A 16511-nucleotide genomic window follows, 5' to 3' on the forward strand; every position below is an offset into this window, starting at 1 on the left:
GCCGTTTCTGTGTTATCCTTATGGCAGTGATACATTGTTTTAATTTACAGAGCGGTGACAAGATTTGAAAAATGCTTTTAATTTTCCACCACAATTATGACATTCTTTAGTTCTCCTTTCAGACGTACAGCAGCGTTCAGCCAGAAGCACGTCAGACTCAACTTTTCATTCCCCTCAAAACACCATAAAGTATTAAACATCGACTATTTTAGAGCAGTCTGCTATGGATATGCTATAATTAGATTCCTATGCTTGAAAGGCCTGCAGGGTGTTGATCATTGTTATTTTATGAGGCATGTTTTTCTCGCCAGTTTTAAAATTACCATTTTCTGCTAGCAGCCAAACAGGGGCCCCCCAAATTTTTTATAAGCATAAAAATGCCTTTATTTGAGCACCAATCACCCGAGGACAATATTACTCTTTTATTGTTTAATTACAGTGAGGAGAAAGGAAAATCATTTTCTTTCTGTTTTTCATGCTGAAGCATCATTTTGTAAAATTCACACATGCTGTTATACATGTTCCCTTTATGATGACCTAGAAATCAGGGTATTTTTTATAAAGAGAAGATTGACATGGAAGATGTTTGTCATGGGGAAAAAGCAACTGTCTCTTTACAAAAACTGGGTGATTGCACCCTCTGGTGGCAACCATACATATATATGTAACGCCCAAAATTATTGCTTAGATTACACAGACAGACAGACAAACAGGCGCATGCCAAGGCCAGATTCCACTGAGCATAAGATTCAGCTAAAACCTTTAACGCTGATGTCATATAGCACAAGAATGAATTCCGCACACTTACAACTTTGTACATGGTGGCTTTGGTGTGGTAGACAAACAAAAGATTAAACTGCATTAACCTGTGATGAAATTGTCAGTCTTTCCCAGTTGGACTTTCAGCTCAGTGAATATTAAGAGCTTTTAAAACTTGCTCATGTAGGAAACTGATAATTACTCAAAGGATTACCAGAACAAGCTATAAACACGTCAAAAATATATTCACACTTAAAGCCAATCATCAAAGAAACACACAGCTGGAGAGAATTTTAAAAAATTATTTATAATATGATACAAGGATATTTTGTGCAAGAGGTTGTTGGTGCTGTAAAACCTGTACATTATGAACAAAAGCATTTAAAATTGAAGAGAAACCTGAAAGCAGAGCATGGCTGCTGGGCCACGATTGTGTCAAATGGCTAACTGTCAAGAGACGAGCTGTATTATACAAACAGTTTCCCCCTGTATACAATGGCTGTATAGGATTAGATTACATATTTATATAAAGTGCAGAAGAAATAAACACTTACAGTGAAAGCCTGAAGTGCTTTATGACTGAGTATAAACCCACCACCACATGCAGAAAGCCCTGTCATCATGTGACCGGGTGGTCGGGCAAAAACGACCTAAAGACTTGCAGGGCAGTAATCACAAACTGTTCGCCATAGTTCAGCGGCAGAATATGCTGTATACTGTAATACAAAATGTTTTAATAGATTATCTATCTGTGCAATATACTGAATATTAAAAATATCAATATGAACAGTTTTGAAAAAGTTATCTGAAATTCCCCCTTTTGTCTTTTTTTTTTGACTGAAGCATAGCACCACAGGCTCTCATGTTTTCCCACCACTGGATATGAAATAACCTGAAATTCTTATTTCAGAGGAATAAGACCATTTTTGACATTAAAGATATAAGAAAATATATGCACTGTTAGTGACTAGATTAAATGCTTTGTATATATATCTCATAACTCTGTTTTGTCACTATAATGTTTCATGGTTATAAAAAGCAAGTGAATTCAGCATCACAGTCGAGTCTCAAGAATACAGGAGAGCAAAGAGGCATCAAGCGGTCCATCAGACTCTGTCCAGCACCTCTCCATGCCAAAACAACAGCAGCCAGGGATGTGGGTAGATTATCTAGGTCTGCTGGGAACCCTGTGCAAAGACAACAGGAGTTGTAGATACACAGCAGACTGGACCCATGTTTAAAACCATAATGCAATGTCAGTGTGCAATGTGGAAACGGTTGTGAAATAGGAATCAGTGCGTGATATCTGATTTTGGTCCTTACCGAGTTGGTTCTTTTACGTTTCCAACAGTCTGGATTGAGCCTTTTCTGCTCTTCGGCCAGGGCCTTGGCCTCCATGGTGTACATCCTCCTCTCCTCGTTCTTCATCTTCTTCCACTTGTCACCCAGAATGACACTAATGGCTCTGGAGCGAAAGGTTAGAGACAAATCGAGATTCAGTTTTTCAGATTTTTGACATGCCAGAATGTGTCTTTGTTTTCCTTTTAACACCGTCCCGTTTGCTCCTTTTGTCCAGGATATAGAAAAGCGGCCCGCATACGTTTGATTAAGAAGTGAAACTAAATGTCTTTAGAAAAAAAAAATTCATTTAATTTAATCTAAACACTGTCAGCTGTCAGTCACTGTCAGTGTTAAATCTGTGACAGAGTTTTAGAGTGGAACCCCAAGGTGTAGATTAGCCTCATCTACATCTAATGTTTCATGTCCACTCTAACTTTTGACCTAAGAAAATAAAAACAGCTACACTTGATTTTACTATTGCTTTGTAACAATTAAAGCTGGTAAGCCATCTGCGGGTGGAGAATAAAGCCTTAATTATAATGTGCTGGGAGACGTGTGTCTTCATACAGGGGTTGGGTTCCTAAATGAGAACAGAGTTTTAGTCCTTCTGGTTTACTACGACTTGTTTACATCTTATCTACATATGAGAAATTCTAACCCACCACTGAATGAACAGCTTCTCTATCAGAAGCATGACCCACAGTGGCTCTGCTGTTTTGTTTTGTTTTGGGGGGAAAGTTTGGGTTTCTTGGAATGTTATTTTATCCTTGCTGTCAGGGCTACAGTGGCCAATAAGGAATTATCTTTGTGTTCAACTACAAGGCTTCATTCACTAGATCATGGACTTTTCATGCGTTGCTTTGGGCTTGTCAGCTCTAGCTTGAAGCATTTAGCATCCTCTAACAGAAAAATAATAGTTTTCATATTAAGTCAATTCACACTTTTCTAGCTCTGCAGTCATTCTCTATCAGAAAATTAGCAGTTTTCTATTCTGAAAAACATATTAAAGTAGGACAAACAGTCAAGTATCATCAAGAACAATGAGCTGAAAGATCAGGAACCAGAGGAAGTTAGCGTGGGAAGGAAGACACAAAGCGACCATAAAGCTGTGGGCATTTTGAATCATGTGAAACTGTTCCACATGTTCCTCCGTTGTCCTGGGGTTACAATAAACAATTTGGCAAACAAGCCAAAGGGATACATTTTGATCCAAGGTCACAGAAAAATTCAAACTAAAAGGTCTGATAAAAATCAAATCATTAAAAAAATCTAACCAAAGAACATCTAACCATGACAGCGGGTTGGTTTATCAAGTCAATTAATGCTCACCTATGACTCATTCAAGCATTTAAAAAAAACAAAACAAGGAAACACCTCACTCCAGGGGTGAATCAGTGTCATGTCGACATACAGACAACTTAGCATAGAACCAATTTTAAATTGGTAATAGCAACCTCAAAAAACTTGTAAACTGGAGAAGCGGAAGACAAAAAATTGTCATGAATATAAAAATTTAAAAAAATCCATCTTGAGCAAATGAATAATATCTGAAACTCATGTCCTTGAAAAAAGTGCATCAAACCTCTGGCTGTTAAGTTGATCCGTCTATTGCTCAATGAAACCTCATCAGAAGTTATCTCAATTGCGCTCAAGAGTCCATTATTAAGGAAGGGAAACAAGGAGGAAAGGCTGAGGTATGCCAAATCAGAAGTAGAAGTAAAGTGAAAATCAGTAAGAACAGGTCCGATGGATCCAAATGTAAAGGTTCTGGTTCAAATCTTCGTCAATATGCACAGAAGAGGTAAAACGTAGAGTGTCTACAGCCACCTGTAAAGTATGGTGGAGACTCTGTCATGGTTTGGTGCTGCATTTTAGCCATTGCTATTGGAGATCTTGTCAAAACTGATAAAATCATGAAAGGTAATGACAGATTTTGATCCGCCGTGCATAGAAAAAACACACAATAGAAGACAAACAGACATGGTTTGGGCTCCCCAGGGAATATCTGTAAGTATATTGTATTTCAGTGACATTTGCACACCTGTTGTCCTTCCCAGGATACATCTGTGTGTACTCCACCCTGTACTTCTTGGCAAAGAGCATGAAGGCATTCATTGGCCGCTTGCATTTCGTAGGTGTGGCACCACTGGCTATCCCTGAGTTGTGGCTCCTGTTCGATTTGCTACTGGAGGAGTGAGGGGAGCTGGAGCGCTCGAGTTTATCACAGTCTGGACTGACAGCACCCCCACTGGACAAGGAGGCCCTCCGTTGACGAGCCATGCTGCTCAGAACATACACCGCTGAGGAATCTAGTGGGGTAAAGTCATAGCTGCAGGAGACAGAAAGGAAGAATTCAATTAACCAATCAATAACCAGAACCTTCTTCTGGTGTGTGGCACAAACAGTATTTCTAAACAGCCAGGTTTCATGTGAAAATATTTACAACTACTTTGACTTATCATATATCCAAGTGAATGTAAAACGACTGCAAAAAAATTTGATGACCATCTAAAGAGCATACCTTCTGAAAGTGTCAAAGACGACTGAGTCATCACAGTTAATGGCATCTGGGTGGTTTGGCGGCAGGCACACATCACCCAGCTGCATCTCATAGCAAGGGATCCCATGGTGCACCACAGTAAGGCTTGGATAAAAGGAAGACCACCCTGAAACAGGATATTATATATTAGTTTGACCCGAAAGGTGTTTACTGAAATGCAAAAACTAAATACATTGGATTCAGCAAATTGTTTAAGTGGAAGATTCTAACAGCAAAGATCAATTTAAAAGGAAAGAACATGTGTTTTTGTACCTTTGTTTTTGACAAAAAAGGGGTGATCCAATCGGCATTCAGCTGTTAGCAGGCCTTCATCTTGTGAGCCCGGGTCAAAGGTCAGTTTCAGAACTGCTTGCCCAAAGGATAATGTCTCCTCGTGGTTCACCAGTTTAAGCCCATCAGAGCCATATCTCTGTAAAGGAAACATAAATGCAGATAAGAAATGTTTCTATTAACTGGAAAAACGTGCATGACAAATTCACTACCAGAGAAGACACCTACAGTGCTTAATGTAATAGACCACCTGTGATTACATTTTTTTTAATTAAATTTTTTTTTAAAAAAACAAATATTTTTAGAAATCTGTCAAAAACTAAAATTAACTGAATTCATGTTTTTATACCCAAACTTCAGCCACCACTCTGGAGAATTTAGAAATTACTCAAGCGTAATATTTGACCACTAAAGCTCGTTTTTTCTGTTCGGGAATGCAGTTAAATTTATTTAAATTAACAAATAATAATTTGCTTTAATATTATTTTCCCTTTTGCAAAAACCGGAAATTTGAAAATTTGTGGATTAAAGACACTAAATTGATTAAACAGTTTGTACACACAACCATTACAGAAACATAAAAGATCATTTTAGTTATTACCAATACTGTTAATTTAGGACAGCTGTGGCATAAACCTTACTTGGGTGATAGTCTAATAAATTAGTTAATTACTTTACACCAACACACGCATATATATAAAAACAACCATTGCTACAAATCATTTGAGACTCATTTGTGCACACAGTTACTCAAATTTACTGTCAGTCACTTTCTATAAAGTACACAATGATTCCACAATGTCCACAATGATTTACTCATCTAGTCAGATTAGCAGAATTCTTAAGACATACTAAAGGCACCATACATTGCCATACCTTGAAAGAGGATGAGGATGGAGGCATGCTTTCATCATCTGAGTCATCATCCGAATCCCCGAGTTCATCAGCTTCCTGCCACTCCACATTTGGACCTCGATGGAAGCGCAGACGAGTCCCTGAATAGCAACAGAACAATGAAGCATGACAAATTAGGATAAGTGTGCTGATGTTGCAGAGAGGATGCTAGAAACTGGATGCAATGCTGCTGTTTGGACACCAGAGGTAAGAACTGAGCTTCTTTGCAATTTGTGCTAATCCTAGTGGAAGAAAATGTTAACAAAATCATCCTGAATGAATCTCTAGTTGTCCTCAGCACATTTTGAAGGATTTTCCTGCCTTCATCAAGAGATGACATTTTAAAAAAAAAAGTGAATTTTGCATTCATGTTTAAATATCAAGCAAACACTATGAGGAATTTTCAAGACAATTGTTTCAAGTACTTCAAACGTTCACCATTAACTCCAACATGCGTGACTGAATTGACTTCTAGGTGTGTGTGTGTATGCAATGATGGATGCATATGGTCATGTGTTCTTATGTATGCACCTTTTAGGAAACAATGCCAGGCTGTGGAGGGCCAAGAGTGAGACCATGCCATGTCTTCATCATCAGAAAACGATGATGACATTGAGAAAACCCCAGACTCTGATTCACTGCTGGCCTGTTTTTGATAATTAAGAAAAAAAAATTTACAATCATATCAGCATTGAGACAGGTTGAGAATCCATGCTGAGTCTGTTAGAATGAATGATTATCAGGTTTTTGAGTGAGAATGTTAGAAATGAAAGGTTACCCTGACACGCCTGCGCTCCCTGAGGTGGCCTCTGGACGGGTTGGGTGCACTACTGGCTAACGGGGGCCGGGCATAGGAATGTAAACTATTGCTGTTGCCAAAGATGTGAACTGGAGATGATCTGAAAAACAGTGAAAATGTCACAAACATCAGTAGTTAGTTTGTTATGCAAGTAAATATATTTGTCACACACTCAAATGCACTTATATGCAGCTTTATGTGATTCTTTTGTAATTAAAACAGATTTTGCTCAGTCCTGGTTGTAATGTTGCATGCCCCAACTGCAGTTAAAAATCTGCACAATTTTAGGGGCTATTTTTGCTGTTGTTCTGCTAAACTGCTACTCTTAATCTTGTGAAATTACCCCCAGGTGTACTGGGGTGTACTGTTACTACATGTGTAAAGGTGTCTCTGTGTTTACATCACACATGCAGGCATTCCTTAAACATCTACAAACCTTATGTGTGGGGCGTCCTTCAGTAGAGGGCTCTGAGGACTGGTGGCTATGTTGGCCAACTCGGCAAGCCAGTTGGTGCTAGGGGAGCAGCTGAGCTCCTGGTGAGACACTGCTCCAACTTGAAATAACCTCGGAGACCTCTGGTCCTCCTCCACCTCCTGCAGCTCTGGCATGTCGTCTAAGGAGAGAATTCAGTACTTTTCATACGCATATCTGAAGGGTTCGGTTTGCTTAACGGCAGACTGCACATTCTTTTTGGCTAGTTTTACCATACTCCATGTGGCACCCAGGAGAGGAAGGCAGGTCCTCATTACACTTGAGCGGATCGAACGACTCGTCCATTTTCAAGATGTTCGGTTTCCTCTTTTTCAAAATAAAAAACGGGCTACTGTCCAGCTTACTCAGCATCCATCGTCATACTCTGACACATCATCTGGTTTTGGGCAAAAGACAAAGTTAGAGCTATCATAAGCAAAATGGAACTACTGCTGACATCTGAATCAGGGCTGTGCAATAACCAGTTGCACTTGAAGTCCTTGAGGCAACTGTTGTTGTAATTTTGCACTATATATAACTATATAAATAAAAATTGAGCTCCATTGAACTGAAATGAACTAAATCAAAATAAAGTCTTTGCGGTTATAAAATTGTATGTATGTCTGCGTTTGTTTGTTTTTTTATGGTAATATGGTTTGAAAGAATAATCAACTGAAAGAAAAACACGACTGTAACACCCATGAGCTATCAAAGATCATCACCACAGCAAAACAAAAACACCACAGTTAGTACTGAATCATTGCATATCACGTATGACATCAATATTACGGAAAAGGCACAAAGCCTTTGGGGACTCCTTTGTCTCAGAATCGACACAGCAAACCTCTGTGAATAGTCATGTGACTCCCTGCGTGGAGGCCTTGTTTATAAACTTAAAAGGGTTTGACGCATGCGTACCAGAGCTCATTCATTCATAACTGCGCAGCGAACGCGAAAAATACCAGAAATTCGTCTTAAAAAGTGTCTTACAGACGGTGGAAAACATCGATTTTGAAAACAAAAGTATGTGAGTGTCAATGACAAAGTAAAAAATATCATTCTTATTGGGAATTTATATTGTGTTAATCAATCAATGTATGAAAAATCGTTAAGAAAATCGTTAAAATATAAAGGTGAGCGTGACTTCCTGAATTTAACACATTTAAATGAAAAACTGATGAACACTAACGGTCTGCCAACCGATCAAAGGCCGCAGGTTCGGAGACACCGTTGTTTCGACTTCGTAAGCAAGGATACACGAACAACATAATACCGTTCAGAAAACGCTTCAACAGTCTTATATTGTCGAAAAAGACGGTTGGGGGCTCGGCCTGCTCTTTCTCCAACATTTAAATGCAGCAGTACTTTCCTTCGCTCAAACCTCGAAGCTCTGGGGTCTAACACTGTAAACAAAAGAATGTCAACAAGTTGAGGCATGACGCAACATCTTTGCCCCGTTCAAAATGAATGACACGAAAACCTATAGAAGCCTTTTGACGGCATTTTCACACTATTCAAAGCATATTCTACTAATTTGAAGACTTGTTTTAATACAAACAACTGCTGTCGGATGGGTTTCTTGCAACAAAAACAACGAGCGTCACAACGGAGAAAAAAAAAAGCCCCACTGTCGATCTCAATCTTTCAGTCGACGTCAAATTAACGCGTGACAACCTCGCTTAAACATTATACAATAATTGGCAAGACACGAGTCTCACGTGGACCGAGTTAAAAATTACTTTCAACCGTTTATTTCTTCGAAAAAACTCACCAACTTCCCACTTACCAGAGCTGTCGACATCAAGTAACTCTGTGGCATTCACTCGAGGGGAGGGATTGAATGGCTCCAGAGGAAGCTCCCCATTGGTGCGCAACAACGTCAACAAGAGGAATTCGGATATTCTATTGGTTGATATGTTTGAGAAAAATAGGAGAGGTGTCCCGTAGTTTGTTGTTTATCCTCTCATTGGATAAAAGTACACGCCTGTTACTAGCCAGTAACAGCTGATTGGCAATAACAGGAACAATACTATTTTTTATCTGCAGTGTTGCAGTTACAGCAAGAATTACATGGACACATCGTTTTAAACATTAAATTCTCTTTTTCGTAACGAAATAATCTCGTAGAAGATATGGGGTCTGCCATGAAGAATGAGTGGGTCAGTAAGAAACTGACTCTTTCATTCTTTTAACAAATACTAACCGGAAGCACAAATACAAAAAAAAGAATTCTTTATTGACATGAAAAGTGAAACATACAGTACTTTTAGCCAATATTGTGGTTATGCCTTCAAAAATGACCAGTCCTACGGGGAAGGGTGGGGGATAAAATCTGCATGTTTAACCAGTTAAACCATGTAAGCTGCAGACAAAATACAGAAGACCTCAGTTACTTTAAAAAGAGAGAGAAGAAGTAAGAGAGAGGACCCACTTTAGATTCCTGTTGAGCGTAAAACTGTAGAAGTTGTTGGCAGAGGTAGACAGCAAATATGGATGTCATAATAATGTATGTTTCACCTATGCAAAAACAGTATTACCTAAATTTTACATTGAAACACAGAAAAATGAGTTGCCTTAAGATGTTGCCTGTAATGACTACTGTCTTGTTGGGCAACTTATGAAGTTTAAAGTGGGCCTATTATAATAACAGCAAATACTCAGTTTTAAAATTATACAGCAATGTGTTGTGTTGTTACAAAACTATCAGCTATCTCTCTGAACTTTGCTTTTTTGAAAAAAGAAAGAGCATAGTACTCGGCTAACGGCCACAAACACTTAGCAACAGTGATACGTGGTTTATGAGCATGTATTCCAGGGACTCCATCTTATGCTAAACAGGAATGTGTTTTTATAGAAATTTTAGGATACTGCCAAGTTTTTTTGTTTTTTCATAATCAAAATGTCAAAGATTTTATCCTTTACAAACTGTTTACCCTTTCTCAGGTTTGGGCCCTTTTGTACATGTGACGTTTGCTCGCACTTATCCAGTAAGAAATCAGCTTTGGCTTTTGACTTTGACACGCAATGTTTAGAAATTTACAAACGATATATATAATATTGTACGTGTGGCTATAACACTGTGGAGAAAATGTGAAAGTTAAAAAAAATGTTCAAATTACAAACAAGTAATGCACCCAACACCAACAAGTAAAATGCACACTTACATTTTTTTTTTCAAGGTGAGTGTTGTGGAAAATGTAATTTAAACAAGCTTTAAGCAACTCTGCTTTGGCTTTACTTTTCGGCCATAACCTTCCGACAACGTGTGTTTTATATATCTGACGCTCAAATGGTTTATGTAGGTGGATATTCACATTTCTTGTAAGAAAATCTGTTTAACTGGTTACAAGCCTTTTTCCATCCACCCATTTACAGTCCACTGCAGTCGCTTCATGCAGTCTGTTGCTCAATTTCAGGGCTACTTCCAAACAGGGTCACCAGCTGCTCCTCATAGTTAGCAATGTTTCTCTTCATGATGTCCATGCATGGGCCTAGCAATCTCTCAAAGGCTTGAACATCCATGACTGATAAAGAAGAAAACAGATACAGTCAGGACTTGGAGGTGAATTTGAAAAGGATGGTACAAAATAATATGTGTTTTACTGGGAGATGTGCATCTTTGGCGCGAGCACAAAATTTACCCAAGCATTTGACACTCCCCACAGCATAGGCAGATGCAGCTCTGGGTTTGTTTGTGACGAGAGCAAGCTCCCCAAAATACTGGCCCCTGGAGCATGTAGCGATGTCCACCTCCTCTTCTTCTTGGTCTGTTTTTGTCTAGCAGAGAAAAAGAAATGCGTACTCTAAGTTTCCAGAGATTTTTTTTAATCAGAGGCTTGTCTAAAGGGTGGCGGTGCAAACTTACCCGACTTCTCTTCATAGTGATTCTAACCTGGCCAGATTCGACAATGTAGAAGCAATCCGCTAAATCACCCTATGACAAAAATCAACACAGCAATTGCAAAGGAGCACAAAAACATGTAGAATTTTTTTAAAATGTCCAATAAAAGCAGATTGTACGAAGACATTATTCACCTGAGCAATGATCTGCTGCGAGTCGCTGTACACCCTGGTGGATAGCACGTCAACTACCTTCATTCTCTCTGACATCTGTGCATGAAACATATTTGGTTTGCAAATGTTTTACTGTAAATATGTAGTACACTGTGTAAATGCTGCAGGACAATGTTAATCTTGACCTCTAAAGATGTAAGCAGGGGTAGCGTTTCAATGAATGCCTCATACAGCTTCCTCTTCTTGGCATTGTTTTTCACTATGATCCTCCTGAATGTCAGACGATCCTGAAACAGATTTAAAATAAGGTTTCATTAAACACAATTTCTGATGGCACTGACCCTGGGGTTAGATAAAAACTAACAATTCGCACATTATAAAATATTATTCATAATAGTGCTATACAGTAATAAAAATAACCCTAACCCTAATAAACATAATGATGAAAAATCCCCAACCAAGAAGTCCAGACTGATCTCGTGTTGTGTTGTGTGCAGTGCCGACGTGGGACAGTTTCCAAATTTGTTATACTATTGCACCAGGTATGACTGTGCAATGACAATAAAGAGGTATCTTATCTATCTTATGTTTGTTCATCAAATAGCTCACATAAAACAATAGTGTGCACTTATAGTTTGAATTTAAGAAAAGAAACAGCATCATCCATGTGTCATTATGTGAATGAAATGAATGAAAGGACACCAAGCCTGAACACAAAGAAAGGAATAATATCACAGACAGCATGGTCAACAAAGCTTGCAGTAACATACTGTGCTGCAGGAAACATATGTGACTGCAGAGGGCGCCCTATAGCTGACAAACCTTTTTCCCTCACCCAAAGGCGTAAGCAAGGCTGGAACCTCGTGGTTTAAAGGTTGCTAAAGTTGGACCCACTTCAAGTTCACATCCTATCGCTTGTTTACAAAATGAACAAGGGCCATAAATAAAGGGTCGACTGTTTGACTGGATGCATTTTTTTGGCAGCACTCTTCCTCCCTGACCTAAACCAATTGGTGGTCAAAAGGGGCTTCCTGTTTGAGATTAGAGACTCGAATAAAAACAACCGACAAGTCCTCAGGTCAGCATAGGACATGACCGCAACCTACCCAGCTGCACTGAGACGTTACCCGCAGTTCAGCGATGGCTCTCATAGTCACTAATAAACAGCAGCTTCTCAGAAATAAGTCAGACTGCGACTGGATACTTAGCTGGATGTTTTGCCAGTTTTCCTTAAGTAAAATAGCATCCATGCTGAAATGTAACAATAAAACGAACAGAGCCTGGAGGTAAAACAGCTGCTTTCGCCTTAATTTGTGTTCACCTAATGATGGTTTCCACACCGTCGCAGATAAACTCCCCGTTTACTTAAATCATGACAGCTGACAGCACAGCATGCTATAAAAAAACGATTAAGGATCCAACTGTGCAGGGGGGTGTGGTGTAATGGTTTACTCACTAGGCACCAAAGGGCTCCAGGTGAAGTGGCGATTATTGTGGCCGCCCTGGGGGTGTTGTACATCAGCGCCAGTTCTCCAAAGCTGCCTCGGTTGTCATAGCAGCCCACCAACTTTTCCGTGCCATCAACCTTCACGAAAATGTTAAACGTGCCACTGAATGGAAAGACAGCGGGGGGAAAATATCTTTAGTTAGCACAAAACAATGATTTCAGCAATTATTTAGCAACTGTGTTCACTTTTTCAAGTTAAATAACCAACTATGATGCGATTTGAAATTCACGAGTAAGTTAAACCCACCTTTCGATAACGTAGAAGTTGTCCCCGTCATCATCTTGATCAATGATATGTTCCCCTTCCGTGCAGAACTTCTCGAACATGGCATCCAGCACCTGAGACATCTGTTCCTGTCATGGTGTGTGGGTGTGTGTGGGGGGGGGGGGGGGGGGGGGGGGGACAGCAGTCAGACAGTGAAAGAATCACGCAGAATGCACTCAGTTTGTTTTCGAGCTTCCAAAACAAATAAATAAATAACTATCTCTAAAAAATATTAGGCACGGTGTACTGAGCATGCAGAAAAAAAAAAAAAAAAAAAGAAAAAGTTAACTGGCCTTGGGCCATGTTTCCTTTTGTTTAATTTAGGATATGGCAGGGCACAAACCAGAGAAGAGCTTATGGAATAATCCACTCACTGGATCCAAATTCTTGAACAGAAGAATGTCCCTACATGCTTCCTGTAGTCTCTGTCTCTGCTCGTCAGTTTTGGGGTAAGTGACCTAAAACATAAATCACACTTATAACCTCTGAACAGTTAAACCAATTGTGAAAAAAAAAAAAAATCACTGGATGGATGCAGTTTACCCTTGGCTCTTTATCCTCATCATCGTCATCAGGATTGAATGCTTCAGCACACACTGCATGACACAAACACACAAATCACATTTACATTTCTCTTATTGATGAGCAGCAGTTATTTTGTCCATATAGTGTTTTCGACTCTGGGGCAGTTTTCTTGCTATTAGCGACAGTAGATGTCAAAGGTGTTTGTAAATAAAATTGTTAATTGATCCCTTATTAATTGCTTGTTTCTTCCCCTCCGTGAATTATAATGCTGAAGTATACCGGCGTCTCTAGGGTCTCTGAGAGCTCACTTCCAGTGGAACTGTCTACCAGGTCTTTATTTGAAAAAGCTTCACTTTTTCTTTAAATGAACTTTTAGATGAATAACGACACCTTACATAACATCTGAAAAACAAATGTTCATCTTCAGGTGGCCCACGGCACAGACTTCATCCCAGTCAAACAAAAAAGGCAAATTCCAGGGATGATTCAGGACCAGTTCAGGCAATAAATCTTTCAATAAAAACAACTTTTCTCATCTTGAGTACAGGAATATGCGGTGATGGATGACAGCACTCTTACCACATTTCCTTCCTATATGTTAACAGAAAGATGGGGTAGTGGTATAAAAAAAACATTCAACTTGACACAGGCTGACGTGGAATATGGTAAGTGACCAGCTTAATGTCAACTTAATTGAATCTGTTTTCATTTCATGTGCAAGATTTACGGTTTGCTAAGTAAAAGATGTGCGATCCCCGTCTGAAGTGATAAGAGGTAAGGTAAATACCCAAGTTATTAATAAATAATTCTTTCCATTCAGAAAGGCAAACCAAGCAGCTATCCAAACACAAAGTTATGTGAAGCCGCAACTTTACTATTGCTACATTACTCACTGACGGGTTCGAGACAAAGTGGCTTCACAAGCTGTAACAAATCAACACTATTACAATAAGTGGAAGACGGTAACAAAAGACAGATGGAAAAATACTTAAGTATCACTTGTATTGAAACCAATCTGACGCAGCCTGGCTAGTCATGTGTCACAGAAGGCTTTATTTAATGTTTTCAGCTCAGACACTGTCCAGAGTTTCCCTCCTTGACACAACAGGAAGATGGTAACTCACCTGATGCTCTTCGGATGAATCTGTTTATCACAGGGGCTGGAGAAAAGAAAAAGAAAGATATCTGTGTTTTTTAAAAAAGCATGTTAGATTTCACCATAAAAGATATCCATCCATCACAAACTGTTATTGCTAGGAAGGTTTGAGGCTGTTGTATTTCGACATCTACAGCACAAGTGGAGCGTTCTCATTAGGGTCTATATTCATCTGAGTAAAAGCTGAATGGGGGACAGCTGCTTTGAAGTGGATTTTAGCCTTTGAATCAAATTTAAATGAGAAAAACAGTGCCAAGCTGCTACACAATAGGTCAGTATGAAATATACATTAGATAGGTCTCATCCATTAATGGCCTGCCAGCCAGTGCTGACCGGGGAATCTCATTGAAATATGGGAGGCATTAATGGTGGTTGGTTGGTTGGTTGGTTGGAGGGGCACAACAATGACCCAAAACACAGACGTTTAACAACTGCATGCGAGGCATTTCTCCTTATGTAACCATTGCAGCCAGTCTTGCAGAAGCCACCACTCATTGGGATGCTGTGTCAGAGCTCTGGGTTGCTTCTGGCTGCACCTCATTACACTCTGGCAGCAGTCACTGTGTTAAATACTTCAGGAAATGTAGGCCTGTCGACAGCACATTGTGTACTGCCTGCATCTATATAACAGCTGAAGCTGTAGGCCTTTATGTTTTACAAGCTTTGTCTTTTTTTTGGTACATATGAAGGGGAGGCCCACCGGGCCTGCACCTGAGACAGAAAACATTTAAACGGTCCAGATGTTTTTATTACTATCATAATTATTTATAAAGCAAAAGAAGCCGCAGTGTGCAGGTGCTATTCTCTGAGCAGAAACGTGAAGAGCATAACACGTTCGTGAACCAGCATTGAGCCTCGGTGACCATATATAGCAAATGACAGAGCCGTTGTAAATGTATGGCGACAGCATCAGCGAGCTCGATGTGGTTTTTCATTCTCTCCCACAGAACAGCCGCGATGCGGCCATCCATCCATCCATCCATGCTCACAATTCAAAGCAAAGCATCTCGAGTCAAGTTCAGCATCCCCCCATGACAGAAACACGCACGGTGAGTGTGTTAGCCCACCTATGAATTCCTCGTCATCGTCGTCGTCCTCCTCTCCGTTTTCCGAATCGATCTGCATGGCTTCGTCAATGAAATTGACCGCTTTCCCAAGTCTCGGGGCCGAATTTTGGTCATTGCCAAATGAGGCCTCTTTGGTCTCGTTCTCCTTAAGCTGGGTGAAATACTGTAGCGCAAACTCGAGCAAGTCCCTGGGCTGATTCCTCAACACTTCCACGGTAAAGCTCTGTAACAGCTCCGTCAGTCCTTCAGGAATTTCTATACTCATTCCTGTTATCAGTCTATGGATGTGGACAAAACCGGTTTGCTGCGAATTTCAGTGATTCAAAAGCACCCAGATCAGGTTTTCTTCCCGTCGTGTTTTTTGGTTGGCTTTTTTTTTTAAAGATGCCGAAATCAGCAGACGGGTGTGTAGTCAGACCACCCGCTCAGCAAGCCCTCCACAGCGGATCCTCTCTTTTTCTTGAATGAAAATGGCTGTGGATTTTTGGTCCGAACATCTTCTGCTGCTTCTGGCTAGGAAACCCACGCATGTGACCCAGGAATCCATGGCAACCACCTATCCAGAGATTGCGTATGAGCAGCAGCGGCGCAGAAACTGCAGTCAGTCGCAAAATACAAATGATGGGAAAGAGAAGCCCTGGGGAAGGCTCTTTCAGTCATAGATCGATTTTTCACTAACAGAGATTAGATCAAATATCCTGCGGTCTGGCATGTATGTTTGCCGTGGTTGTTCGCTCATACTTACCCTAAACGATTAAAAATATGATTAAATAAGAAGGACAACATCGCATATTATTTAAAAAGAAAAAAACAACACCAGCAGACATAGCAAGGCTAGAGACAAAAAGGTACTGCCATGCAATGATAAACACTGAATCTGAG

General features: G+C 39.9%; 2 protein-coding genes across 3 annotated transcripts; both read right to left on the reverse strand.

The window, feature by feature from the left end:
• Nucleotides 1-1050: 1050 nt before the first annotated feature.
• hbp1 (HMG-box transcription factor 1) lies at nt 1051-8925 on the reverse strand. Of its 2 annotated transcripts, none has more exons than XM_006782592.2 (11): nt 8882-8925; nt 7329-7492; nt 7060-7237; nt 6603-6723; nt 6356-6470; nt 5807-5925; nt 4913-5069; nt 4622-4766; nt 4142-4429; nt 2083-2224; nt 1051-1946 (listed from the first exon to the last, which is right to left on the reverse strand). In XM_006782592.2, exons 2-11 carry the CDS (start codon nt 7465-7467, stop codon nt 1929-1931), a joined length of 1422 nt encoding a protein of 473 aa, XP_006782655.1. In that variant the 5' UTR covers nt 7468-7492; nt 8882-8925; the 3' UTR covers nt 1051-1928. The 2 variants fall into 2 exon arrangements, with proteins under 2 accessions (XP_006782655.1, XP_035770828.1); XM_035914935.2 differs by having other exon boundaries at nt 8867-8890.
• A 402-nt stretch (nt 8926-9327) lies between these two features.
• Nucleotides 9328-16192, reverse strand: prkar2b (protein kinase, cAMP-dependent, regulatory, type II, beta). Its single transcript, XM_006782591.3, has 11 exons — nt 15630-16192; nt 14531-14566; nt 13425-13477; nt 13256-13339; nt 12864-12970; nt 12566-12719; nt 11295-11396; nt 11131-11205; nt 10961-11029; nt 10737-10872; nt 9328-10619 (listed from the first exon to the last, which is right to left on the reverse strand). Exons 1-11 carry the CDS (start codon nt 15892-15894, stop codon nt 10486-10488), a joined length of 1215 nt encoding a protein of 404 aa, XP_006782654.1. The 5' UTR covers nt 15895-16192; the 3' UTR covers nt 9328-10485.
• Nucleotides 16193-16511: the final 319 nt, after the last annotated feature.

Source organism: Neolamprologus brichardi, chromosome 7, assembly GCF_056152115.1.
Source record: "Neolamprologus brichardi isolate AB-2024 chromosome 7, ASM5615211v1, whole genome shotgun sequence".
Classification (NCBI taxonomy): domain Eukaryota; kingdom Metazoa; phylum Chordata; class Actinopteri; order Cichliformes; family Cichlidae; genus Neolamprologus; species Neolamprologus brichardi.